This window comes from Notamacropus eugenii, chromosome 6 (assembly GCF_028372415.1).
Source record: "Notamacropus eugenii isolate mMacEug1 chromosome 6, mMacEug1.pri_v2, whole genome shotgun sequence".
NCBI lineage: Eukaryota > Metazoa > Chordata > Mammalia > Diprotodontia > Macropodidae > Notamacropus > Notamacropus eugenii.
In genome coordinates this window covers 38,426,446-38,452,725 of record NC_092877.1, presented here as the reverse complement: position 1 = coordinate 38,452,725, position 26,280 = coordinate 38,426,446, and the positions used below count along the sequence as shown (strand labels likewise).

Below are 26,280 nucleotides of genomic sequence, written 5' to 3'. Positions count from 1 at the left end.
AAGCATTTCATCTCACCAGGCTTCAGTTTGCTCCTCTCTAAAATGAGAACAAGAATATTTTTGTCCCCAGCACTCAGTACAGTGTCTGACACACAATCAGTAAATACTGATTGATTGATTGCTGGATGGATGGGTGGATTACTTTCATCACTATTTCAAGGAAAGAATTCTATAAATCTTAAAAGGCTGCATCCCTGTGAGCTGTTTTTCCATCCCCTGGTTGGATTTTTGCCCATCTTTTAAGGCCCAGATCAAGAACACCTCCTCCATGAAGCATCCCTTGATTCCTACAGACCATTATGACCTCAATCCAAACACAGAGTTCAATTTTGCACCTCTTAATGAATTTAGCCTGTCACAAGCTACATAGTTCCATGCAGCTTATTTCTCTGTGCTTGGCCAGGAGTTCCATATATCCTCTCCAGAGTCTAGCTCAGTGATTTAACCACAGGAGGCAGTTAATCAACATTTGATGACTTCAGTGTCCTCACAAAAGGGAACTGAGGCAGGAGAAAAGGAGTCAAAATGGTCATTGAGGGCAGTAGCTGGAAAAAGGCCAGGCAGGTGCTTGGGGCAGGTCCTGGATCAGACAGGTAGTCCCCCGGTGGACGTTCATGCTGAGAAAACAGGCTCACCAGACCATGGGTGAGAAAAGCCGTTGATCATCATAATGACCCTGGGGTGGAGGGCGGTGCTGCTGAAAGGCAGCCTGGCATGGGGGTGGGCGAGGCCATGAACATAGAGTCAACAGACCTGGTTCTGTATCTCAGAGCTGCCACCTGTGTGGCAGAAACCAACTCCCTTCACATCGCTGAGCCTTAGTTTTACTCATCCAGAAAATAGAGATAATTACCTTCTCTTGGCCTCCCATCACCTGTCAGATGTATGCTAGTACAACCTGGTAAATATTAATGGTGCATCCACATGGTCACATAGGAGGACCGAGCAATGCAGGAGGTGATGGGGGTGAAAGGGGGTGCAAGGGTGCCTTCCAAGCACAGAGGACGGTCTGATGAATTGTGGAAAGGAGGAAAAGGAGGACTAGACCAAGGAGAAGTCCACCATCCAATGTGGCTCTAAGACTGACGACAGGAAGGGGGATAAATAGGTAATTAATAGCAACATCTCATTTGATCTTCACAATGACTTCTTAAGGTTATTGTTATTTTCTCCATTTTACAGAGGGGGAAGCAGAAAGGTTAATTCACATGCCCAAGATCACATAACTGAGGCTGGATTTAAATTCAGATCTTCCCAACTCCAAGTCCCATAGTCCATCCAACTGGGTCAAAGTCAGATTGTGGAAGGTCCCCCAGATCCCTAGAATGTAATTTAGCTGTTCTCCTTATACTATCATAGGGCAATATACTTAGACCTGGAAAGAACCTTAAAGGTTATTAAGTCTAAATGCAGACAAGGAAATGGGCACAGAGATAACTAGTGACTTAGCTAAGGTCACCCAACTAGTAAGTATCTGAAATAGGAGCTGAACCCAGGTCTTTCAAGTTTAATGCTCTATCCACTATAGGATGGGGAAAAGATGATACCCCTAAGAATGGGGACAAATGACGAAACCAAGGACCAGGGTTTTTTTAATGGGAGAAATTTCCATCTTCTCCCTCCCCCACCAAAAAAAGAAAACCAACACCAACCACCCTGTGCCCCTGAGAGTGGTAGCAAAGAGAAAAGTTGGATTCTTCATTTACATCTAACCATATAGCCCTATTAAGCAAAACAGGGAGAGATGGACAGACACGCAGAGAGAAAGAAAAAGAGAGAGAGAAACAGAGAGACAGAGAGATTGAGAAGCAAGCCCTGGGGATCCAGAGTCTTCAACTCAAGTGAGTGGAGAGAGCACCCCCTAATCCAATCTCAAAGCTTGCTAAAACCCTTTCTTCCTCCTGCCCCGCTACTTGACATTCAAGAGATTTTCTCTTCTGACGTCTAAAGAGCTGAAAGGATGTCACTGATGGCTCTGATTCTCAGGCTGAAAATACCAAGGTATCGAGCTGCCGAATCAGCCACCAAAGGCAGTCTTCATTAAGAAAAATCAATCCAGTCTGCTCAAGGTGACAGTACTTAGCCTGGCTAAGGAAGATGATATTTGAGAACGACAAAGATAAATTTCAGAACGGAAAAACAGAGGGAAGAGTTTAGCCAGCAAGACAGAGCCCGTGGCTGAGCCAAGCCTGATCCCCTCCCCTAGTCAAACCAGCCAACATTCATTCATTCCTTCAGCAACACTTACTAAGCACCCACAAAGGCAAGCCTCTGTTCTAGGCACTGAGGGGAGAAGGGGATGATGGTGAGCAAGAATCCCTCCCTCCAAAGATTCAGCATGTCCTTGCCTTCTTAACAGAGGCCATAGTTATGGAATCCTTTATGCAATGTGAGATTTGTTTAATGCATTGGTTAATTTTTATTATTTTTATGAGGGATAGCTCTCCAGGAGAAGTAGGAAAGAAGATTATTGGGAAATAAAGAGGTGAAAACAAAAGATGTAAACTTTTTCAAAGACTCAATCCTTGCCCTAAAGCATCCAAGGTACTAGGCAACAGGGATCCATCCATCCATCAATCAATACACATTTACGAAAAATTCAGTAAACAGGTTAGGACAGCAAAGAAAAAAGACACCCCAGTCCCGTACCAACAACATGTGGGGAAAGGGTAAGAGATATGATGGGTAAGAGACAGGTAGGGTTGATCTGAATACCCATTGGTTGGATAGACAATGCTAGGTTTAGGGAGAGCTATAGAGACGAATTTAAACAACACTCACCCAAGCCACAAGTGGAGATGAGAATACTAATAGGGCAGTTTAGCCATGAAGGTGACCAGTGAAAAGGGAGCCATGATAAAGTGATTTCTACAGAGTGAGCCTGACTCAGTCTCTAGGTTGGTTGCGGGGATGCAAAGGGCCCTTGAACACAGTAGCCTCAAGAGACTTGACAGCCACCTTCATCACCTCTCTCGTAGACTCCTTCAATCACACAGCAAGCCTTTATTAGGTGCCTACTATATACCAGTCTCTGCTCTAGATGCTGGAGATACAAGGACAATGATGAAATAGTCCCTTCCCTACCTTCTGTCAAGGGGATATGCCAAAAGCCACAAGAGGAGGGGACACACACAGTGCTCCTTGGGTTCTGATATATGGCCCCTTCATGCCAAAACATCCACAGTAACTCTCTTTGTAGTAACAAAGAACTAGAAACAAAGCCAATGCCCACTGAGTAGGGAAGGGCTGAAGAAATTGTGATAAAATGCTACTGTGCTATACGAAATGATAATTAAGAAGAACTCAGAGAATTATAGGAAACTAATATGCACAATAATATGACAACATAAATGGAAGGAAACTGAACTCGAATTAATTATAATGACCAAGATTGCCTTTGGAGAAGAGATAAGAAAATTTATCTCCCTCCCTTCTTTATCGAGGTAGAAGAGTATGGGTGTGGGATATCACCTATTCTATCAGACTTGGCTCAATTTCTTGAGCTGAGTTTTTGCTTAACTATTTTTTCCTTGTTCCTTTTTATTCTTTATTGCAAGGCATGATCCTCTGGGAAAGAAAAGGAGAGCTAAAATTTTTTTTCTAAAAGGAACATGAGTCTGGCAGCCTGTGTAGACTTGGTTGGAAAGGAGAACACTGGAAGTTCCTTCTCTTGACTGGAACAGCCCTCATCTTTTCTCATACTGGCTCCAGGCAGCTCCTACCAAAAGTGCTTTGCCTGGTGGGGTCATGGGCAGGGGACCCTGAAAGGGAGGATCCCCAGAGCACATAGTGAAGCTGTCTTTAAGAGGTAAGAAATCAACACCCCCCTCAAGAGCAAGCTACCTCAAAGGCCTCACTCCCTAGAAGCAGCCAGCTGAGAGGCTCTAACACCAAGGACAGAGGTAAAAAGGACAAACCCTCTGGACCTCAGTGAACATGGATCAGATCACTAAAATGTTCAGAATCTCAGAATGTCAGAACTAGGAGGAGTCTTTAAAATCAACTAGACCAAGCCTCTCATTTTAGCATCAAGGAAACAGAACCAGGGAACTTGCCAGATATCAGAAGTGGAGCTAATATTAGCTGATATTTACCTAAAGCTTTAAGGCTCACAAGGTATTTTATGAACACTGTCTCATATGATCTTCACAACAACCCTATGATGCAGGTGTTAGTACCACTTTCATTTTATAGATGAGAAAACTGAGGCTGAGGACAAGTTAAGTTATACACTCAGAGTCATGTAGGTAGGAAGTGTATAAGGTGGAATCTGAACTCAGGTCCTCATAATTCCCCATCCACTCCCTGTCCCTGCGGTCTCCGAACTAGACCCCAGATCTGCTGAGTCCCAGTTTTGAAAGTCCTACTATGTGTAAGAAGAGGTTTTTTTGTTGGTTTTTTTCCCTCATTCCTGAAGAAGTCTATGATATCAGAGAGGTGACACCATGACTGCAAGTTAATTGGATTTAATTGAAGCAGGGCTGTGCAAGGTCACCAGCCTCACTTTCTTCTCTGGAACATCTGGTTCAGTGGCCTATATAGATCAGGATGATTAGAGATGGCCATGGATGTAATGGGAGACCTTGACCTTTATAAGATAAGGTCTTTCCCAGGTCTCAGTCTGAATGAGACAATGGCCATTCAGTGATTAAGGCTAGGTAAGGAATGAGGCAAAGAATAGCCTTCTTTAACTTAGACAAAAAAAATCAGTCTAGGAAGTTCGTAGAATTAGAAGAAGAATTAGAAGAAACTTGAAAGGTTATCCAGTCCAACTCTTCAGTGTTACAGTGGAAGGATACTGATGATGAGAAAGAGCAGGGGACTGGCCCAAGGTGCAGCCTCTGAGCAGGAGGGGAGGATGAGGATCTGGAGTCTGGGAACTCACCAGACATGCCACAAGCACAGAGTCACTATTGTTCCTCTCAGCTGGGACCCAGCAAAGCTCCGTGAGACGAGGCATACCTGCAATCACAAGACACCTGTGAAGCCCAAAGGGCCATCCCAGTTCCTGTTGCCCAGTCCCTCTTTGTTCCCCTACTGACGTCTCTGAAGCTTCTCCAGAAGGAGCAGGGCTCTCTATGGGGATCTGGGCATGGGGGAGCTGATCCGGCAAATGAGCAGTGGCCAGCCAGACCCCTGAGCCGCAATTGTCCCCCATCCTCTCCAGAAAACTCCAACCAGGAGCATGTATAATCACAGACTCCCACAGTGTCAAAGATGGAAGAAGGTACTTTAGAAACCATCTAATTGTATACTATGTTATGGAAATTCTTGTTATATTCCATAAATTAAGAAGAAAAAAATTAAAAATTTAAAAATAAAAGAAGCCATCTATTCCATGGGGTTCTTTATGAGGGATAAAGAAGTTTGTTTTTTGGGTTTCTTTAACATTTGATAACTGCATTTCCCATATAATTGGCTTCCTTTGTAATCATAGGTATTTTATTTTATGCATTGACAAATACAATTCTGAAAAGCGGTCCATAGGCTTGATGAGGTGCTGCAAAGGGGACCCATGACTCAAAATGGTTAAGATCCTGGATTCAGTCCAACCCTCCTCATTTGACATTTGACTAGACTTGGGATCATACGACCTAGATTCTCCTCTCAACTTGGCCATTGACCTTCCTGGTGACTCCCTCCCCCACATGTCACTTTCCTCAGCTATTATGGGAAGGGGTCTCAGTTGTTCTCTGAAGTCTTCTTATTCTATGACAGATGGCAAAGCAGAAGTTTAGAGAAAAGAGAGAACTTTTCTAGGACCACATAACTATAAGAGACTGACTTGGGATTCAAATCCAGAACTTCTGACTAATGATATTAATAATAATAATAGTTATTATTATAGCTAATATTTATATAGTACCTACTATGTGCCCAGGCACTATGCTAAATGCTTTACAAATAGTATCACATTTGATCCTCACAACTACCTTGGGAAGTAGGTGCTATTATTACAGTAGGTGCCATTTTACGAATAAGGAAACCAAGGCAAACAGAAGTTAAATGACTTGCCGAGGGTCACACAGCTAGTAAGCATCTGAGGCTAGAATTGAATAGAGGTCTTCCTGACTCCAGGCCTAGAGATTCATCCATTGCCCCACCTAACTGTCCAAATGACTATTGACATACAAAGTCAATGCTCTTTCCCCTAGATACATTAATGAAATTACAAGGAACAGAGTAGAATTGTAAACTCTTAGGATTAGATGAATACTTAGGGATTGTCCACTCCAACCCCTGCATTTTACAGATCAGGGATACTGAGGCCCAGAAAGGAGAAGAGATTTGCCCAAGATCATGGAGCAAACAAGTAACAAAGGATCTCTGACTCCCAGCCTGGGAATTTTTCTTCCTTTCTACCACAATATCTTATTGCTGGTCCTTGAGTATACAAGGACATTTTTTTCCTTAAATATTAGTGATCTGTACATTGTAAATGGCTGTTGGATGGATGGATGAACATTGAACAACCAACAATTTGTCACTGATTCTTTCAATTCAAGGAGATGCCAGCAGACTCCCACCGTCTCCACTTGAAAGAGAAGTCATACTCAAGTAACAGTTTCATGAAAATCCAAACTGTATGTGTGAGATGATTCACTATTTCCTGATTAAACCTGCAGCATGAGGGATGGAAATTAGCCCTGAGAAAGGACTTTCCGACATCTGTTAACCTAAGCTATTTGTGAAAAATCAGGAAATTTGACTACAGGATAGCAAAGATGGCACAGTGCTCTAATTTACAGTGATTCTGCCTATAAATGCCTCAAAACTTTACTCAGGCTAGAAAAGAATCCTCTTGGAGAGGGAAAGATTCCTAACATATAACCCCAAGGACTGAGCCTCAAGTCAATGCAGTGTCTCCAGCCTAGAATCAGGAAGACCCATCTTCCTGAATTCAAATCTGGCTTCAGACACTTTCTAGCTACGTGACCCTGGGCAAGTCACTTCCCCCATCTGCCTCAGTTTCTTCATCTGTCAAATGGGCTGGAGAAAAAAAAAGGCAAACCGCTCCAGTATCTTTGCCAAGAAGACCCCAAATGGGGTCACGAAGAATCAGAGACGACTGAAAAATGACTTAATAACAAAGCATCACATAGTATGAAAAGCTTGAGGTTGGGCATTCAGACATCCGGGTCCTGGTGCCAGGCTTGCTCTATCTTGTGACTTTACACTTTAGACCAGTCCGTCCTTTCTTTGGGCCACAGTAGCACCATCTACAAAATGAGAAGACTAATCTAGATGATCTCCTAGGTTGCTTCCAGTTCTAAGGTTCTAGGATCCTGTATTCCTCAGTCTCTGTCAGTAGGGCTAGTCCTGGCCCATATCCCTAAGTGGACCAATTATGTGACTGTGAGACCATTAAGTACCCCCAGTCCCAGGCTTGAAAGGAAAAGCACTAAAATCTTTCCCATCTATAGCCTCCGACTTTCAGAACTTTTCAACTTTGAACTCACCCACCGAACCAACCAACTCACAGACTTTCAGCTTACAAACTCCTCAACTTACATCCAAGACGTATGGCTTCTCGGGCCACATCAGGGTCCCGGCTGAGGCGAGTTAGCGTCACGGCAGCTTTCTGCTGGACTCTCTCACAGGCAGCCACTTCAGCAGGGCTCCCAGACATCGGCTTCTCTGACAGCATCCCCAAGAGGAGCTGTAGCCCTAGGGTGGAAGCAGGGACAGAGTGGAGAGAAAGCCCAGGAGCCAAGCCTTTGGTGTAGGGCAAGGGCAAGGGCCATTCCTTTCTCACTCAGAAACCAGTTGCTTGCACCTGGTCACATCTCTTGATAAGGACCATGAATGGGGAGAACCAAGCTCCTTTCTACACATCTTCCTCTTAGGTATAGTAGAAAAAGGCCCTGCCTGGAATAAGAGGACCTATTCCTGGGCATAATCTTCCCAGGCCTTAGTTTACTCTTCTGTAAAATAAATGGGTTTAACTAGCTGGACTCTAAGGTCCCTTCCAGCTCCAAATCTGTGATCTTTCCCTCCTTGACTCAATTTTTGCCTCCATGGTTCCTTCAACCAAAAAAGAAAATCTTCCACATCCTTTTAGGCTCAGGTCAATTGTCACCTCCACCATTAAGCACTCCATGATCTCCCAGGCACAGGCATCACCCCTTCCTATGACACTGTATACAATAAAACCACAGGATTTAGAGTTCTGAAGGATCTTAGAAACTATCTAGTCCAACCTCCTCCTCCCATTTTACAGATGAGGAAATTAAGGCCAGAGAGAAAAAGCAGCTCAGCTAAGGTCCCACGAGGGTGGCCACAGTAGAGCTGGGACTGGAGCTCCCACCTCCTAGTTCATTTCTCCTCAGATTGTTCCTCCTGGCACCTACTGGCTTACGTTATCACCCATCTATTTCAGGTGTGTGAGTCATATCTTCCTAACAAGATTACTAAAGCTCTTTGAGGGTAGAAAGCAGGTCCCCTGCTCCTCTTCCATCTCCCACAGAACGTGGCAAGCCCAGAGCACTTCCTGTGTGAGAGCTGCCCGATTCAATTAAATAAGCTTTACTGAGTACCACTCAAGCCTTATTCTCATCTGAGACAGCACAGGATGATGCAGAGAGCTCTAGGTTAGGAACTGGGGAGCCCTGACACCAGCTAGGGTCATCTCTGAGTCTGCAACTGGCAGACATAGCCACTAGACTTGTAGAGGGGGTTCCAAAACTGCCTCTGATGCTAACTAGCTCCTGTGCCTTTATCCTAATGCCTGGTGGCAGAGGGGACCCCCACAAAATAGCAAGTATGCCCAAAAGCAAAAGTCATCTCTCTGGGGTAGTATGATGGGATCACTGGGGTCCTTCTGTTTCCCATACCCTCAGGATAGTATTACCACCGATTCTAAGAAACTAAAAGAAGAGCTCTCATCTGCCAAGAGCCCAGTGATATGGTGATGTTGGGACAGACAGTCAAGGCTAAAGTCTCTTGGCTGGAAAAAAAAAACTTCCTAACAACTATAACTGAGGGACTGCCTTGGTAGAGAGTGATCTCCCTGTCACTGGAGGAATTCCAGAAGGAGCTAGATGTATTCAAGCAGAGGTAGAATTCTACACTTCTATACTCCTCCCTAACCCAGAGACTAAGTGGGAGGGGATTTATGGGGTACATGCAGCATTGGGCTAGCAAATTCAACCTCGAGGTATCGGAGCAGAGGCTGACCACTTGGTGGGGACATTGCAGAGGGGATGACTGCTCAAGTAGGGATTAAACTAGATGCCATGTGAGGTCCTTTTCTACACTGGAATCCTATGATCCTACATTAGTTTGAAATGTTGTGATGGACCATCCTCCATAATGCTCAGTCCCTGGTGATGAGGAAGGAAAGGGGGAGGCTGGAGAAGAAAGTGAGGTGAGCAGGCCTTGGGGTACTAATCCCCCTGCCCAAAAGCAGCTGCCCCTCCATGTCTCCAACCTGCAATAGAATGAGAATGAATGGTTTCAAATCTTAGACTTAGAGCTACGAGAGACCTTCAAGCCATCAAGCCCCTCATTTTATAGATGAGGAAATTGTGCCCGCCCCACCCCGCACGACTGACTCATCAAAGAACACACATCTAGTGTTCTCCTAGATATTTCTAATCCATCACTGCTGGATTCTGGTCATCCTCCCACCCCTAGGACCTAGGGCTCTGAGAGGTGAGTTTTCAGCTGATTTTGATCAAGACCAGGCCACCCTAACCTTTCCTGGGATGACTGCTTCCCTGCCATGTTGCCTAATGTGGATCCCCCTTCCAGCTCCACTTTATCTTCTGACGTCCTCACTAGGCTTTGAGGACAAGAGGCTACCTTGCTTGCTTATAGCCATATCCCAGCTATTAGCAAGACTTAGTTATCCTCTGTATTAAATTGTATGCATTGTAAGATGTTATACAAAGAAATGGGTCCATGGGCTTCCCCAGAGAGCCAAAGGCATCTTTGGTTTTATCTGTCTGCCCAAGGGGTACTTAACGAATGCTCAAGCACACACACATACACATACACATATGTTCTTAAAATGGTCTAGTCCGTCTCCTCTACACACAGATGAGAAAAATGAAGCCCATGGAATGACTTGGCCAAGTTCACACAAGTATAAGCAGCAAGCAGTGCCAGGATCTGAATCCACTTCTGACTCCAAATCCAGTTTCTTCTCCTGGCCCACAATGCCTTCACCCCTCCCCCAACAACCCTATTTCCTGCCCATCCACAAAATCTGCAGTTTAATGAGATCCTGATGGAATACACCAGGATGGTAATGATTTACCATTGATCAAGGAGGCCCTTGGATCCAGAGCCACAGGAACCTAGAGCTGGAACAGAACTACAGAGATCCACATGGGCCAGCCCTTTGTCTTCAAGCATTCAAATGTCCAACATCAAAGGAGCTCTTGGCAGCTAGGTGGCACAGTGTATATCATGCCAGACCTGGAGACAGGAAGACTCATCTTCCTGAGTTCAAATCCTGCCTCAGACTCTTACTAGCTGTGTGATCTTGGGCAAGTTATTTCACACTGTTTGCCTCAGTTTCCTCATCTGTAAAATGAGCTGGAGAAGGAAATGGCAAACTACTCCAGTATCTTTGCCAAGAAAAGCCCAAATACAGTAGTCCCAAAGAGTCAGGCACAACTGAAATAAATGAACAGTAACAAAGGAAGGGACTCTGCCTCCTCCTTCTTTCGTATGTTTTTTGGGGGGTTGTCTTCCTGATGATCTAAACACAGAGCTCTTAACCTTTTTATCATGGACCCTTAGGCATCCTGGGGAAGCCTACTATTAAGGGGTCCCCAGAACTTGTCTTTTTGAGTTGCCATATTTGCCAGAAACACTGGACCCTGAGCATGCAGGAGACCCTGAACACGTCAAGAATGAAGCACCCCCTGAGCTGATGTAATTTATTGTTGCACCCCAAACTGGACTCCCTCTGAGCTCTTGGGAGGCAAGACAGGTGCCAGCCAATCTGCCAGGCCGGGACAAATCCCTTCTTAAAACAAGGTTTTTTAAAGCATATATAATAAAATACGTAGAATTATAAAACAATCAATTCTAGTGAAATACATTTATCAATTTTTTTTTAAAAACCAAGAGGAACATTAATGGTATCAATCATCCAGCCCACATTCCCATGCCTGGATCTGCTTCTAATTATTGAGAAGGCTTGCTCAAACAAATCATCATCCAGCCTCTGTGGGAATACTTCCTGTGACAGGCAGCTCACTACCTATTACTCGGATTGTTAGAAAGGTCTTGCTTATATTGAGCTGAAAGGTGCCTCTTTGTAATTTGAAAAATAATTGCCATCGCTCTTATATGTGAACACCCTTCAGATACTTGAAGTGACTGATCTTCTCTTTCCCCCAGTTCTTTCAACCAAACCTTGGATATGACATGGTTTCCAGTCCTCTCCCCACCCTGGCCATCTCCCCACCCCAGTGAGGGGCTTGATGGCTTGAAGGTCTCTCGTAGCTCTAAGTCTAGACTCCAAATGTGGTCTAAGGTAAGCAATAGAGAGCAACAGGACCATTCCAGATACTCTTGCTCCAGGTACAAAGCTGCCTGTGTTTGGACTAGCGTTTTTGAGAAATTGCTTTGATTTATAATTTTAGTATGGGTCCTATCTTCTCCAAGCTACTGATTTACCTTTCAAACCTTGATTTCTTTTTAGCTCTGGCTTCCCAGATACCTCTCTGGGCCCAGCCCTCATCCCATGGGGGAAGGCTTCACCCAGGTGTCCCTACCCTCCCAGCCCTCAGTACAGCCCCTCCAATCCCTCCCCCTCATTCTGGCCATAGACACAGAAAACACATACCATCTTCCTGTATGATGTCCGAGGCACACTGTTCCAGGACAGACATATTTGCCAATATTGTCACAATCTGGAAGAAAGAACATTGACTCAGAACGGGAACCACATAAGGCCAAAGTCCTTCCCACTCTGGATGAAAGGAAGATTCTTTTATCTAATATATGGTTCTGTGTTTACCACAAAAATGTTTCCTTCAATCAACATGGAATTTCATCCTCTCATAATGATAGATTTCCATTTAGGTCTAATTAATAGGTTTATATTTATTAAGAAGGAGATAGATTTCAATATTTAGGTTTATAAATATTCTTATAGTGTATTTAAGGTTTAGTAATAAAAAAATGCAAAAAAAATGAAGATATAATTATATAAGATCTATAGTACAGTGAAAAGAGGTCCTTGAACCAGTGACTATTAGAATCCCATAACCTCTGCCTTGGGCCAATAGGGAAAGATTTATTCATAAGATGGCATCAGGGATTCAGCCGTCACTGCCTTATGATACAATGACAGCATTACCTAGTCCTTGGATGCTCCCTGTGTCTAAGACCTCAGGCACAGCACAGCCCAAGGCTCAGAACTTTCTCAAGGAAACACCAGAGACAGTGGTACCCAAACACAGATATGCACAGAAAGCTGCACCCATTCCCCATGTATTCTAGAGTAAAGCTAGAGGCAATGCTCTCCTTAGGAACTGGGAGAGAAGGGATCACTGTTCTGGAGTCTACCTTGAGAGCCAGACCTGGAGATGAATGCTGAAAACTATGAGATAAGCCCTAGAGGTAATCCTGAGGGTTACGATAGATCAGAGAGTGCCCCTAACCCCAAGTGCCTTGTTCTTTCCCACTTCCATGTTTGGGGGGAGGGGTTGTCCTCATTCCTGGAATATCTTCCCTCCCTCTTTTTTCACCCACCAAACTCCTATCAAGGCCAAGTTGAATGCCTCCACCTACAGGAAGGCCTCTCTGATCTCACAGTCTTCTCTCTCAGACCCTATACCCTGCATTTACTGTTACCTGTGTATGTGTCCTGTCCCTGCACTAGACTCCAAGATGAGACGGATCACTGTTGGAGTGGATAGAGCACCTGGCTTTGTTGTTCAGTCATTTCAATTGTGTCTGCCTCTCTGTGACCCCTATTTGGGGTTTTTTTGGCAAAGGCATTGGAATGGTTCACCATTTCTTGAGACTATACTTGGTCCTCTGATCCATTTCAGTTCCCTTTCTGGATTAAAGTTTTGGGTGTTTTTTTATGTTCTCCAAGCCCTGCTGACCACTTCTCTCCTGGGATACAGGTTCCTGCTCTTCTCTGATTCTCATTGGGTCCTTCCAGGCTTGAGTACAAGCCATAACCTCCCAGACCTAGATCCTCCCTCTGACTAGCAGCTCTGATCCCTCAAGACCTATGGCTAATAAAGGCTGATGTCAAAGGGAGGGAAGGACAGGATGAAGCCAGGAAGATGAGACATCAACATGAGGGAGAATCAGGAGAAAACTGCACAGCAACAGAGCCACCTTATAAATTCAGGGACTGGTAAATTTAATATAATCCTGTAGTTAGGACACAAGGCCCCAACAGGGAACTGGAGAGTCCAAGTTATGGCCTCATGTTTCAAACAGCCAGGGCCCCATAGGAATAGTTTATTACCCCAGGGAGAAAGTATAGAAGAGAATTTTCCATTCAGTTATGGTGTTCTTTCCTATAAAAAGAGAATATAACAACTGATCATAGACAAGTGCCAATCGCCAATAACTGTATTTTAAATGATGATACACAGTTTGGAGCGAGGCTATAATCAATCTCCTATGAGACACAGGATCTTGAGTTAGGGAATCTAATAGTGCCCACATCTAATAGTCTCCTGAGGCCCCTTCAGCCACCAGTATGAAGTCTTGCAAGGGGCTCCTTAGGCAATGGAATGGCAAACTCTCAGTGTTGTAAAGGGCTTCTGGGGTCATCTGGCTCACTCCATGACAACCAGCAAACCTCTTGGCCACATCCCTCACGAGCAGACATCGAGCCTCTGCTTGAAGACCTTTCCACAGATGGAGAACTCACTACTTCTAGAGTCAACCCATTTAGTCTGAGGCAGTTCTAATTAGGAAGTTTGTTTTTTTCTTATAATAACCCCCCAAAATCTGCTTCATACAAATTCTCCTTATCTTTATTATCAAAATAATTAAATTTAAAATGTTGATATTAATAATAACAAATAGCATTTATTCAGTGCTGGATATAAGACATCTTATTTAATCCTCGCCACAACACTGGCACATAGATACTATGATCATTCCCATTTTACAGATGAAGAAACTGAGGCAGAGAGTGATGAAGTGACTCTCCCTGGGTCACACAGCTGAGTAAGTGTCTGAAGCAGCATTTGAACTCAGGTCTTCCTGATTCCAAGTCCAGTATTCTTAACTGCTACACCACCTGTCTGTCTTTAAGTAGCTCTTCATTCTGCCTTCTGGAACCAAGCAGAACAAATCAAACACCTCTTCCTCAAGACTTATAGGACATCCCCAAAGTCTTAACGTAATTTGAAACCTTAATATCTTAAATAGTTATCATATCATTATTATGATTATAGCTTAAATAACTATTAAAGTTTGAAACTGCACTATCAGATACTTGAAGACACCTACCACATCCCCAATCCCTTCTGTTACCCTTCCTGCTTCTACCTGTGACCCTGACTTGGACCCCCCACCTCACTGTCTACCATTCCAGATTGTGCAATAGACAAGTACCTCTCCTGCCTCAGCAAAACACCTGCAGGTACCATATTTTCAACTAAACCAGCTTTGCTTTTGATTAGATCTTAGGTATTTAAATCCATTTGCAGCCTATTGGGGAAGAAATAAGAGAAAATACCAAGCCATCCCCTCTGGTAAACAATGCTGGTTCCCAAGGCCCAGATTAGTTACTATTCATTTGGATTCCATTAGGCTGTTAAGAATGACAAGGTGACTCACTTCCCACAGCCTACTCACTGCACACAAGCCCTCTGCTCTCTATGTGTGACAGGGATCTTCTCTATGAGTCAACGTCTTTTGTCATATAAACCAAATGAGCGAGCAGTAGACAGTGATGGATTCAATTTCAAAATGGGAACTTCTTTTACAGTTCCACGTTCTCTCAGGTGGTGAGTATAATCAACCTTGGAGGCATCCACTGCTGAATTTCGTCAGATTGAATTAGATCTTGTTAATGAAAATCACTTCCACTTTGCAGAGACCATACCCCATGGGGATTTCTCAGGTCCAGGTGGAAAATTCAGTTCATCATAATACATACCATACCTCCCATCCCTGAATAACCATAAATCCTATCTCTGCTTTGATTTTGGTTTTCAAATGCCTAGTTTTATTTTTCTGACTTGGAAACCCTTCTATAGCTTGCAACTGAGACATTAGGAATCTACTATCCTAGACCTATGTCTGAGACAGCTTTGAGTTTTTTCTTGTGAACTGGGAAGGGCCAAGCAGAAAAGAGATTGGCTGGGAGCAAAGACAAGGAAAAGGATGGGGAAAAAAGGAAGGCACCACAGTCCATTGCTGATAATGGACACAAAATGAGACTCGGACGCCTTGCTGCCTACTCACTCCAGATCAGAAGCTCAATAAATCCTTGCTGGTTGACTCATTAATTGATCCCCTGAGGTAGAGGTCAACACATCTCCAGGTGTTGTTGTCATATCCTCAGCAATCTGTCCTTCTGACCCATCAGCACTGCTCACACCCTGTTTGTTCAGCTGGCTCTTAGAGGATGCAAAGGAACAGATGCAGGCAGACAGCAGCGGGAGATGAAACGATCAGATGGGGTGGAAAATGTCCTTGCAAACAATTCCTGACAGCCCAGAGCTTTGCTGGACCCTGATCCTAGCTATGTCCTCAGACATCAAGATTTTTGACCTGGCTTGGGAAGTATTGAATGAAATAGAAAAATCACTGAATTGGATATCTAGACTAGAGATTTGAATTCTGGTACTGCCACTAAATGCTCCATGACTCAGGAAAGTTGCTTCCCCTGTGTGGGTCTTTTTCCTTTCACAATGAGATAGTTGGACTAGCAAGACTTCCAAATTCCCTTCTGGACCTTATGATTTGTGATTTCTCTGATTCACTGAGTTTAAAACTATCGGGGACCTAGTCCTCCCCCCTTTGTTTGACAAAGGGGGAAACTGAGGTCCAGAGAGCTTAAAACAACTTGTCTGAGGTGTAATCACTAGTATGCAGCAAAGTTGGGATTCTCTCTGACTCCAGACCCAGGGCTTTTCCCACCATACCCCATCACTACCCCTGAACATGTATTCCCAGTATCCTCATAGGCATTAAATCTAGCTAGCCACGAGCTTTGGGTTTGATTTCTATTATCTTCTTTGCCCTTACCTAGGATCCAGATAGCCTTTTAGCCTGGGATTCTGGCTTGCCCTGAAGCCTTCATGAGTGACACCCCCAATCATTCACATAGAGCCACCAACAAACAGCTCACCATGCTACCTGGGCCACAGAGTGAGAACCTGAGCATCAGCGGAGTAGGTTTAGTCAGCCAAGGAAACTGACCTCAAAGCTGTTCTGACATGCATTGAAGTGATTGTTATCAGATCGGCTGGTCATGGGACTGAAGAATCCAAAACTATTTTTCAAGTTTTTTTTTTCTTTTTACTTTGTGAGTTTTCCTAGATCTAGAGTCAGTATCAATAACCTTCAGTACCAGGGTGTAGTATCGTTATTCATTATCACCAGCAGCATATCTGTTGGCATTTATATCACACATTAAAGTTTGCAAAGTATTTCCCATTTCTTATCTCATTTGATCCTCATAACAGCCCTGGGAGGCAGATGTTATTTTTTCCCCATTTTATGGATAAGGAAACTGAGTCAAAAAAAGATTACATGACTTGTCCAAGGTCACCCAGCTAGTAAATGTAGGAGGAAGGAATAAAACTGGGGTTACCTGATTCCATTCACCACCAACATAGTATGGAGAAGAGTTCTAGGCTGGGAACCCTAGGACCTGGCTTCTAAGTCAGATTCAGTATGTGCGCTTGTTCAGGGGCAAGGGATGGAATTCCCCAAAACAAGTTCTAGTTTGAAACACAAAGAGAGACAGACAAGACACAGAAAGAAACAGACAGACACAGAGAGAGACAGAGAGCACTACGGGTCACAAGACTGAGTCCCACTGGGGTAGAACAAGATCAAGAGGATATCTTCAGAGAATTCCTACAAACGGAAGACAGGGAAGAAACCCCTAGCCCTTGGTTCAATGTCGAGACAATAAATCCAGTAGAGTGTTCAAGGGGAAGGTATTTTATCCTCCCTGGAATAAAAAAAACGCTTCAAAGAAAGAAGCACCAAAATGGTAGAGACTCTGAGAGAAACTGAGGCAACTACCCAGTCCCACCCCACCCCCACCCCTGCCCAGCACCAAGTTTCCTCAGTCCCCGGGGGTGGGATAGTAAGGAAGCTTTGGGTAGGGGACACCAGCTCCACAGCCACAAAGGAGAAGTTGAACCAGCTGAGCTCCCTGCTCCTTCCAGCACTGACATCCTGTGATTCTGACTCAGACCGAATTCCCTTCATCATCCTAGAGCCCTCAAGGGAAATGGCCCCACCTGCTCTGGCTCTGGGGCAGGGAAGGACACTGATAAAAACTGGTGTGGGGAAGGGAGGGAGCAGCCTCTGAGTAGGAGAGCCCTCTGAAAAGAAGGAGTTTGAACAAGGATGAGGAATAATCCCAGTGCCCTGGTTCGAATAGTCCATGTTTCTATTGGGCTCTTGTGTTTCCAAAATGGCTTCCTTCATGCCTCAATAGGAGAGATGCTCATGTACATATAATAGGAGAGATGCTCACGTACATATAATAGGAGAGATGCTCATGTACATAATAGGAGAGATGCCCATATATATGTATATAGGAGAGAGTGCATGTGTCATTAATGCCATTTTGCAAAGGAGGAAATCGAGCCTCAGAGAAGTTAAATGTCTTGTCAAAGTCCCGCATAGAAGGGATTCAAACATAGGTCCTTTGACTCCAAGTCCAAGTGCCCTTTCACTCTGGTACTGAAGAAAGACAAGAGGAGAAAGGGCATGTGCAGAGATCAGCATCACTGGTCTGAAGGGCAGCTGCCAGAGTCCAGGCTGCTTTGAGTCTGTCCCTGAGCAGGGATCATTGTGGTGCTTAGAATACCAGGATGGCTATACACACACACGCACACACCTGCACGCACATGCACACTTACATGCATATGGACACCATGCCTCAAATACCAAGCAATAAACTATTTAAGGAATTTTAAGAGAAGCAGAGGATGGCAAGGAAGAGGGCAATGAAAAGAACCTGAACTTGGAGCCAAAAGACATAGACATGGCCCTGCCTTCATCAATTACTTTCTGAGTGACCTTGGGCAAGTCAATTTGCTTCATCATACTTCAGATTCCTCTACCAAACAGAAGTGAAACCTGCCTTGGCTACTGCAGAGGGTTGTTATGAGAACTAAAGAAGAGAATGGAAAGGGAAGGGCTTTGAAAAAGAGAAGGCTCTGTCTAGATGAAAGGGATTATTAGTGCTGCAGCAGACACTTCCTGCTCTGTTCCCATGGCAACCCATGGACCATGATATCATCAACATTCAGGACCCTGAGACAGCCCAACCCCTCCACCCCACCTCCAACAGAAGCAACTGAGAAAAGCCAAGTTTCTGGTTGTGTGGGGACATAACTGCTACTGGAGGAGGCTTTGAGGGCCATCCCTGGGTACAAAGGTCTGATCAGCCTTAGCAGAGCCAAGATAAGATCCTAGAACCACAGAATCTTAGAGGTGGGAATGACTTCAGAGAACAGGTGATCTGACTGCAATCTGAAGAGAAATCTCCTCTGTGATATCCTGAGCTTGTGTTCATCCAGCCCCTGCTCAGATTTCATTGCCTCCAGTGGCAGCCCCCTACCCTTCTTTCTAGCTGTGAGCTAAAATCTACCTTCTTGCACTTTTTTACGCACACACACATTTCTGCCCTCTGGGGTCAAGTAGAACAAATGCAACTGTTGACTGTGTGAACCTGCAAAGCCCATTATCTTATGGAATCCTCAATAAAATGAGAACATTGAATTAGATGATCTTCCAGTTCTAAATACTATGGGAGGACAGAGACTTTTTCTTGAGGGCTGAGGGGGAGGTGGGTAAAAGGAGACTATGTGTTCGAGGGTGTGCCTGGAATGTCATAAATTTTATGTATGACTGGTTAGTTTTGCTGAACTGCTTATTTTTTATTCATTGTTAAAACATAACTCTCTGAGTTAGGGAGGGAGGAGAGATATTTTGGAAAATGTAGGTGATATAAGAACAACAGATAAATACAAGTATGGGGTTTTTCTTAATGATTGGAGAAGGGAGTTAGCTCCAGACACATGGGATTTCCCAGATAATAGGGCAGAATTAGGAAAGGAGAGTTGAATCTTGATGGGTTTCCAGAAGATGAACTTTCTTTGTTCCCAGCATTCTACTGACCAAAGCTCTCTTTTAACTGGCCATTCTGTCCATCTACAATAAAATGATAACTGATGATTTAATTGAAAATTCTGAGTAATTCCAAGGCTCTAAACTGCCTTCTGAAGCATCCAGGGCAAAAAATTTGTGAAGTTCTCCAAGTTTTGTTGATATTTTTCAATCATGTCCAACTCTCCTTGACCCCATTTGGGGTTTTCTCAGCAGAGATACTGGAGTAGTTTGCCATTTCCTTCTCCAGCTCATTTTACAGATGAGGAAACTGAAGCAAACAGGGTTAAATGACTTGCCCAAGGTCACATAACTAGTAAGTGTCTGAGGCTGAATTTGAACTCACAAAGACAAGTCTTCTTGATTCCAAGCCCAGCACTCCACTGCGCCACCTAGCTGCCTTATATTTTATTGTATTTTATGAATGGGGAAAAAAAAACAACTTAGAAGCATCATTAGATCAAATGTTAGAAGGAATCTAGTATCAGCTAGTCCAACCCCTTTGTAACTGATCTATCTAGATGTAGATCTGGTCTCTCCACCTAGTTGAAAAAGATACTGAGATCCAGAGTAGGTAATGGTTTTCCCATGCTCACACAAGTGTATGTTGCAGCATTGGTTTTGGATCCATGCCCCTTTAAACACAGTGCATGTTACGTTGCTTCCCCAAGTCCTTCAAAGGTGGGAATCCCTACCTGGCACCATGGATAGTTCTCTGTTATCCAGGATTGTTGACGAAGCAGACCATTGCCCATACCCCTCAAAAAGGGAGAGGGGCAAAATTTATTGAGACATTTGAACTCTCCCTCAAATCCCCGCTCCTTACTCAAGACCACATAATTCTGCAGTTAGCCTTGACTTAGAATGGGCTAAAGTCCTGGCATGGCCTTTGTTTGCTGTCAAAGTGTCACCACTCCAGGTTGCCATTCTTGAGTATAGAGACCACTGGACCTTGGGGCTAGAAGATGCAAAGTGGAGTGTGGTCTCTGCCACTTAACTAATTCTGCACAAGTCTCAGTTTCCTCTTTTGTAAAAAAAAAAAAAAAAAAAAAGGAAAGAGCTAGACTAAAATAAACTCAATTTTTCTGTGACTCATCCTTTGGCAGTCTGGTTAAACATATGGAATTCTTCTCAGAATAATGTTTTTAAGTGTAAAAAATACACAAAATACATAGGATTCCAAAGGAAACCAATGCTATTGAAATTGTTGTCAAAACATTATATTTAAAACAAGTTCACAGAGGCAGCTAGGTGATTCAGTGGATGAAACATCAGCCCTGGGTTCAAATCCATACTCAGACATTTACTAACTGTGTGACTCTGGGTAAGTCATTTAACCCTGACTGCCTCAAAAAAATTTTTTTTAACCATAATTTTTTTTAAAAGTTTGCAGATCCCAGGTTAAAAACCTCTAGACCGGCTTACCTCTGATGGCCAGTCTGTGTTCTATCATCTGAAGATGCTCTAAACCCTGGCATCCTTTGATTTTCATCCTGTCATGGTGGAATCTCCTTCCTCTCATTCTGCCTTGGCCAGAATGCAGAGTGAAGAGGTCCCAGCCCCCACCCTCTTAGCCTGGTCCAATGTGTGTTCCCAAAGAGCCATCGATGACAGGTAAGAGGAGGCCCACCTGGAGGAGAGTCCCATTCATTTTGACTTGCAACCAGAGTATACAGATCCTTGCTGAGTAAGAGATTCATTGCCGAAGGCTCATGGGGTGTTTAATCTCTTAAGTGTCTGAGGGGACCGAAAAACCTTTGCCCTATAATTTATCTTCTTTGTCTTGTTCTGAGACTGCCCATGAGTGTGGTGACTGCTTGCTCTGTTGAACTGATTTCACATTTGTTTCCTTAATGGATGTACAGTCCCTAACCCAAGAGAAGGATAGCTATGGAAGAGAGAGAGAGAGAGAGAGAGAGAGAGAGAGAGAGAGAGAGAGAGAGAGAGAGAGAGAGAGAGAGAGAGAGAGAAGAGGAAGAGGAGGAGAGACAGGGAGGGAGAGGAAAAGAAAGAGGGAGAGGAAGGAAGGAGAGAAAAAGGAGGGAGAGAAGGAGAGGAGGAGAGAAGGGGAAGAAGAAAATAAGGAGGGAGAGGAGGGAAAGAGGGAAAGAAGGGAGAGAGGAAGAGAAGGAGAGACAGGGAGGGAGAGAGAGAAAAAGGAGGAGGGAGAAAGGAGGAGAAGAAAGGAAAGAGGGAATGAGAGAGGGAGAAAAGGAGGAAGAAAAGGAGGGATCCTTGTGCATGCCTGCTGCAGCTAAGATGATCTTTACAGCCAAAGGGGCCCTCATCATAATTTACCAATGGCCCATATCCCTACCCTACTAATGTTGCCATGTAGAATTCCCCGTAGAGTGAGTGACCTTCAGCTCTCTAGAATCTCCAGCCATGGCTGACCCTCTTCAAGCAACACCATTCACTTTAATGAACGTGATAAGACCTTTCACATTGTACCTCTCCCCAAAGTGAAAAAGCAGTGCTGTCTAGAGGAAAGAGTGCTGAATGTGGAGTCAGAAGCCTTATTTAAGTTCCAGTCCTGATGATTATGACACCATGAAAGTAGTCACCTCACATAGCCTCAGTTGCCCTCTCTGTAAAATGGAGATAAGGATCCTTGCACAGCCTACCTCTCCAAGCTGTTGTGACAAAAGTACTTTTAAACCTGAAAGAACTAGAGAAATGTCAGTTACTCATCTTAGGAGAACTGATTACATTCAGGAATATTGAAAATAGAGATGTGGAGAGTAAAGCAGGTGTTGACCTGGGGAAGATCTTAGATTTAGAGTCAGAAGCGTCCTCATAGGTCATCTAGTCCAATCCCCTCATTTTACAGCCAAGGAAACTGAGGCCCAAGAGGTTAAATCCCTTGCCCAAGATCATACAGCTACAATCCAGATGTTGTCTGTGGCCTCCCTTTGGGACCATTTCTCAATGTCAGATACTCTTGGCTCCCTGAATAACTTCTGTCTAGAAGGATTCTAGGAGAGTGTGAAGAAGATGGGCAAGGAATGGGAGCAAGGAGCAGAGAGAATGCCATTGGAGGAGGAAGCCACAGAATCATACATAAGTTATTGTATCCAAGGTGGAAACTCACCCGGGAGAATAAACACTGTCAGAAGGCAAAAACGCACCAAGCATCTGAAAGAAGGAAAAAGGTTCAGTCCTGAGGTCCAGCAAAGAGAGGAGCTATCTAGGAATGCAGATCCTCTTGGAGTAAGTGGTCAGAAGAGAGGGAAGAGGAGAGAGGAGAAGCAGGCATCTGTAAAGGAGAAGGAAAGAAAGCAGGGAAAGAAGGAGGAGAGAGACTTTCTAGGTGTTCTATACCCCCAAGACTGAAGAGACCCGGAGAATCCAGGCACCATCATTCCTGTATGCCTGGTCATTCACAACACAGTTTTATTGCACTTTACAGTTTGTATGTGATCATTTACATGGTTTCTTCATGTTCACTCCAAATAGCCAAAGCTCTACATTATAGGCAGACCACTAAGCACTGGGAATTCCTTTGTGAACTGCACATTATCAGTTGGTGTCGGTGATTCACAAACTCTCCTCTGTAGTTTAGACATGGTAATTTACAGAGCAATCTACAACACTTTGCAGTTGGTTCAGGATTACCCACAAAGTAGGCTGGGCCCTAGACTTTTCCTATAACTTCTGCTTTTCCAGTATAGGACATCAAAAATTGAGAACACTACTTAATCTAAGGGTTTTGTCTGCCATCAGCAAACCTATGCAGATGGACCCCAGCCAAATCACCTTCCAAAAACGAATAGTTTCTTGACCACTACCATCCCACCTCTGCCCTGCTCAGCTTCAGAAATTCACAGAATACCAAGGTTTAGAGCCTTCCCATCTCCAGCAATTGAGACAAGCCCATCTAGCTTGGTAATGACAGCCAAGGACAGCTTTCTATTCCCTCTTTGTATTCCCTCAGCATGTCCTAGTTGAATTAACCTTGAGCTAGAGGTCAGACCTGGGTTCTAGTCCTGGCTCTACCACTAATGTGCTGTGTGACACTGTTCCTCTCTAGCCTCAGTGTTGTCATCTGTAAAATGGTGGTACCAACACTAACACTTCCATAACAACTCCAGGGTTGTGAGGAAATCACTCTTTGAAGCTTCAGGAACCCTTGGAACATTAGCTGCTACCATCATCATTATTCTCATCATTATTACCTCTGATTTAGGCAAGATATTTAAATCTCTGAAGGCCTCAGTTTCCTCATCTGCTAAATGGGGAGAAGAAAATTAGATGATTCTTATGGTCTCCTACAGCTCCATATCCATGTTCTGTACTCTGATGTGCCAAATCTCCTTCCCAGTGCTGCATCAGAAATCAAAGGAAGTAAGGGGTAGAGAAGAGCTTCATAAACTGTGAGATGTTATACAGATGAACAGTCTCATCATACAAGATGGAAGCTCAGAGGCCAAACAAACAAAGGCTGTACAGGCAACGATGGGTTTCCATAGACAAGGGATGGAGGAAAGGAAGAGGGATGAGGCAATTTCCTCTTATAGCAACAGAGCCTGAAACTGTGACATTCTCCTTAACCCACTCCCTTCCTCACTGGCCCCATACACAGACAAAAGAACTAGTTGTTCTTTCAGTGAAGCTCTCTGAGTACCTTATGTCTCCTTTCCCCTAAGCACCAACCTATCCAAGGAGTTCTGAAATTCTGTTACCAGAGCTTCCCACCAATGATCTCATAGTTAGGAAGGTTTTTCTCTCCTCTCAAGCTGACATCTGCCTTGCAGCAACTTCCAACTCACTGATCCTACTTTGATCCATAGGATCAAGTAGAGTAACAGTGACACTCCTGCAAATTTCAGAAGGCAAAGGTAGCAGCTTCCCTACCTTCCCCCCACAGCTTTCCCTTCTCTGGGACAAACATCTTCACCTTCCTTCAATCTTGGGTCCTTCTCCTCTTGACACATACCAGGTGCTTGTTGGGGGGTTCTTCCTAAAACATGATGCCTATAATTAAACACAAGACTCCAGGTATGGTCAGACCAAGGCAGAGAACAGGACTGTCATATACTTCAGTCTGGACACTATACTTTCCTTGGTGAAGCCTAATATCATTACACCTTTTTTCCAGTACTGTGTCACACTACTCATCCCTATTGATCTTAAAGTTCATTGATAGAACCAGGTCTTTTTCATGGGAACTGTTATCTCCTGCCTTCTACAGAAAGCCTTTGCTGTTTCTCTTTAATGTTAGTGCCTTCCCTTGGCTAATCTTCTTATTTGTGTGTGTATACCTATTGACTTTTATACTTTATATTTATTTTAAATATTAGATATACCTATATACATACATATCTAGTGTAGATATGTATCTATATAGGTATATCTAATGTTTAATATCTAATTTAATACCTATATAAGTATATCTAATATTTAATATCTAATATTTATATTCACATACATATCTTATTTGTACGTAGCTGTTTGCACATTGTTTCCCACATTAGACTAAACCTTGAGCAGGGACTGTCTTTTGCTTTTCTTTGAATCTCCAGAGCTTAGGACAGTGCCTGGCACACAGTAGGTGCACAATAAATGTTTGTGGTTATTATTCCTGACCCTTTTCCCATCCTGTACTCCTGCAGTCGATGTCTTAAACCCAAATGTAGGACATTTTGACCCATCATTCTCATTCTCAATTTTATCATCCAATACATTAGCCCTCCCTTCCTGCCTTGTGGGAATTGGGTAACAGATGGAGTTTGGCACAGTCATCAGAAAACCCACTGGAGAACTGAATCCCAAGAGATGAGGTGAAGGATGGGCAAATCCAAATGGAGAAATGGACCTGAGAGGATGCGTCTTTGGCCTCACTGGGGCAAGACTTTGCAGGAGACAGTCTGGGGCATTGTGGCTAGAGCACGAGGACCATGGGCACTGGTAGGAGGGTAGAGGAAGAGAATGTATAGGGATAAGGTAACACTGAAGGTTGTAGGGGAGTCTACTTAATTACTTTGCTGGGGACTAGCCCTGATAGGCAGTCAAGAATATGTAGATAGATACATAGATAGACAGACAGATGGATGTGGAGATAGAGAGAGATAGAGAGATAGGTGGGAAGATGAAAGAAAGAAAGAAAGAAAGAAAGAAAGAAAGAAAGAAAGAAAGAAAGAAAGAAGGAAGGAAGGAAGAAGGAAGGAAGGAAGGAAGGAAGGAAGGAAGGAAGGAAGGAAGGAAGGAAGGAAAGAAAGAGAGGAAGGAAGGAAGGAAGGAAGGAAGGAAGGAAGGAAGGAAGGAAGGAAGGAAGGAAGGAAGGAAGAAAGGAAGGAAGAAAGGAAGGAAGAAAGGAAGGAAGGAAGGAAGGAAGAAAAGAAGGAAGGAAGGAAGGAAGAAAAGAAGGAAGGAAGGAAGGAAGGAAGGAGAAAGAAAGAAAGAAAGAAAGAAAGAAAGAAAGAAAGAAAGAAAGAAAGAAAGAAAGAAAGAAAGAAAGGAAGGAAGGAAGGAAGGAAGGAAGGAAGGAAGGAAGGAAGGAAGGAAGAAGGAAGAAAAAGAAGGAAGGAAGGAAGGAAGGAAGGAAGGAAGGAAGGAAGGAAGGAGAAAGAAAGAAAGAAAGAAGAAAGAAAGAAAGAAAGAAAAGAAAGAAAGAAAGGAAGGAAGGAAGGAAGGAAGGAAGGAAGGAAGGAAGGAAGGAAGGAAGGAAGGAAGGAAGAAAGGAAGGAAGGAAGGAAGGAAGAAAGGAAGGAAGGAAGGAAGGAAGAAAAGAAGGAAGGAAGAAGGAAGGAAGGAAGGAAGGAAGGAAGGAAGGAAGAAAGGAAGGAAGAAAGGAAGGAAGGAAGGAAGGAAGAAAAGAAGGAAGGAAGGAAGGAAGGAGAAAGAAAGAAAGAAAGAAAGAAAGAAAGAAAGAAAGAAAGAAAGAAAGAAAGAAAGAAAGAAAGAAAGAAAGAAAGAAAGAAAGAATGGATGGATAGATGGATGGATGGATGGACAATAGATATACTCTCCCCAACCAGACTT

The 26,280-nt window shown here is 43.8% G+C and overlaps 1 protein-coding gene across 3 annotated transcripts in view; it reads right to left on the bottom strand.

Annotated features, from left to right (window-relative positions):
* INSC (INSC spindle orientation adaptor protein) overlaps positions 1–26,280 on the bottom strand; it is a 161,413-nt gene that overhangs the window by 2,122 nt on the left and 133,011 nt on the right. For all 3 annotated transcript variants that reach the window (XM_072619554.1, XM_072619553.1, XM_072619555.1), the window contains 3 exons: positions 11,804–11,870; positions 7,513–7,668; positions 4,886–4,962 (listed from right to left, as the gene is read on the bottom strand). In XM_072619554.1, the coding sequence (XP_072475655.1) occupies positions 4,886–4,962; positions 7,513–7,668; positions 11,804–11,870 (300 nt within the window). The remainder of the gene's footprint in view (positions 1–4,885; positions 4,963–7,512; positions 7,669–11,803; positions 11,871–26,280) is intronic.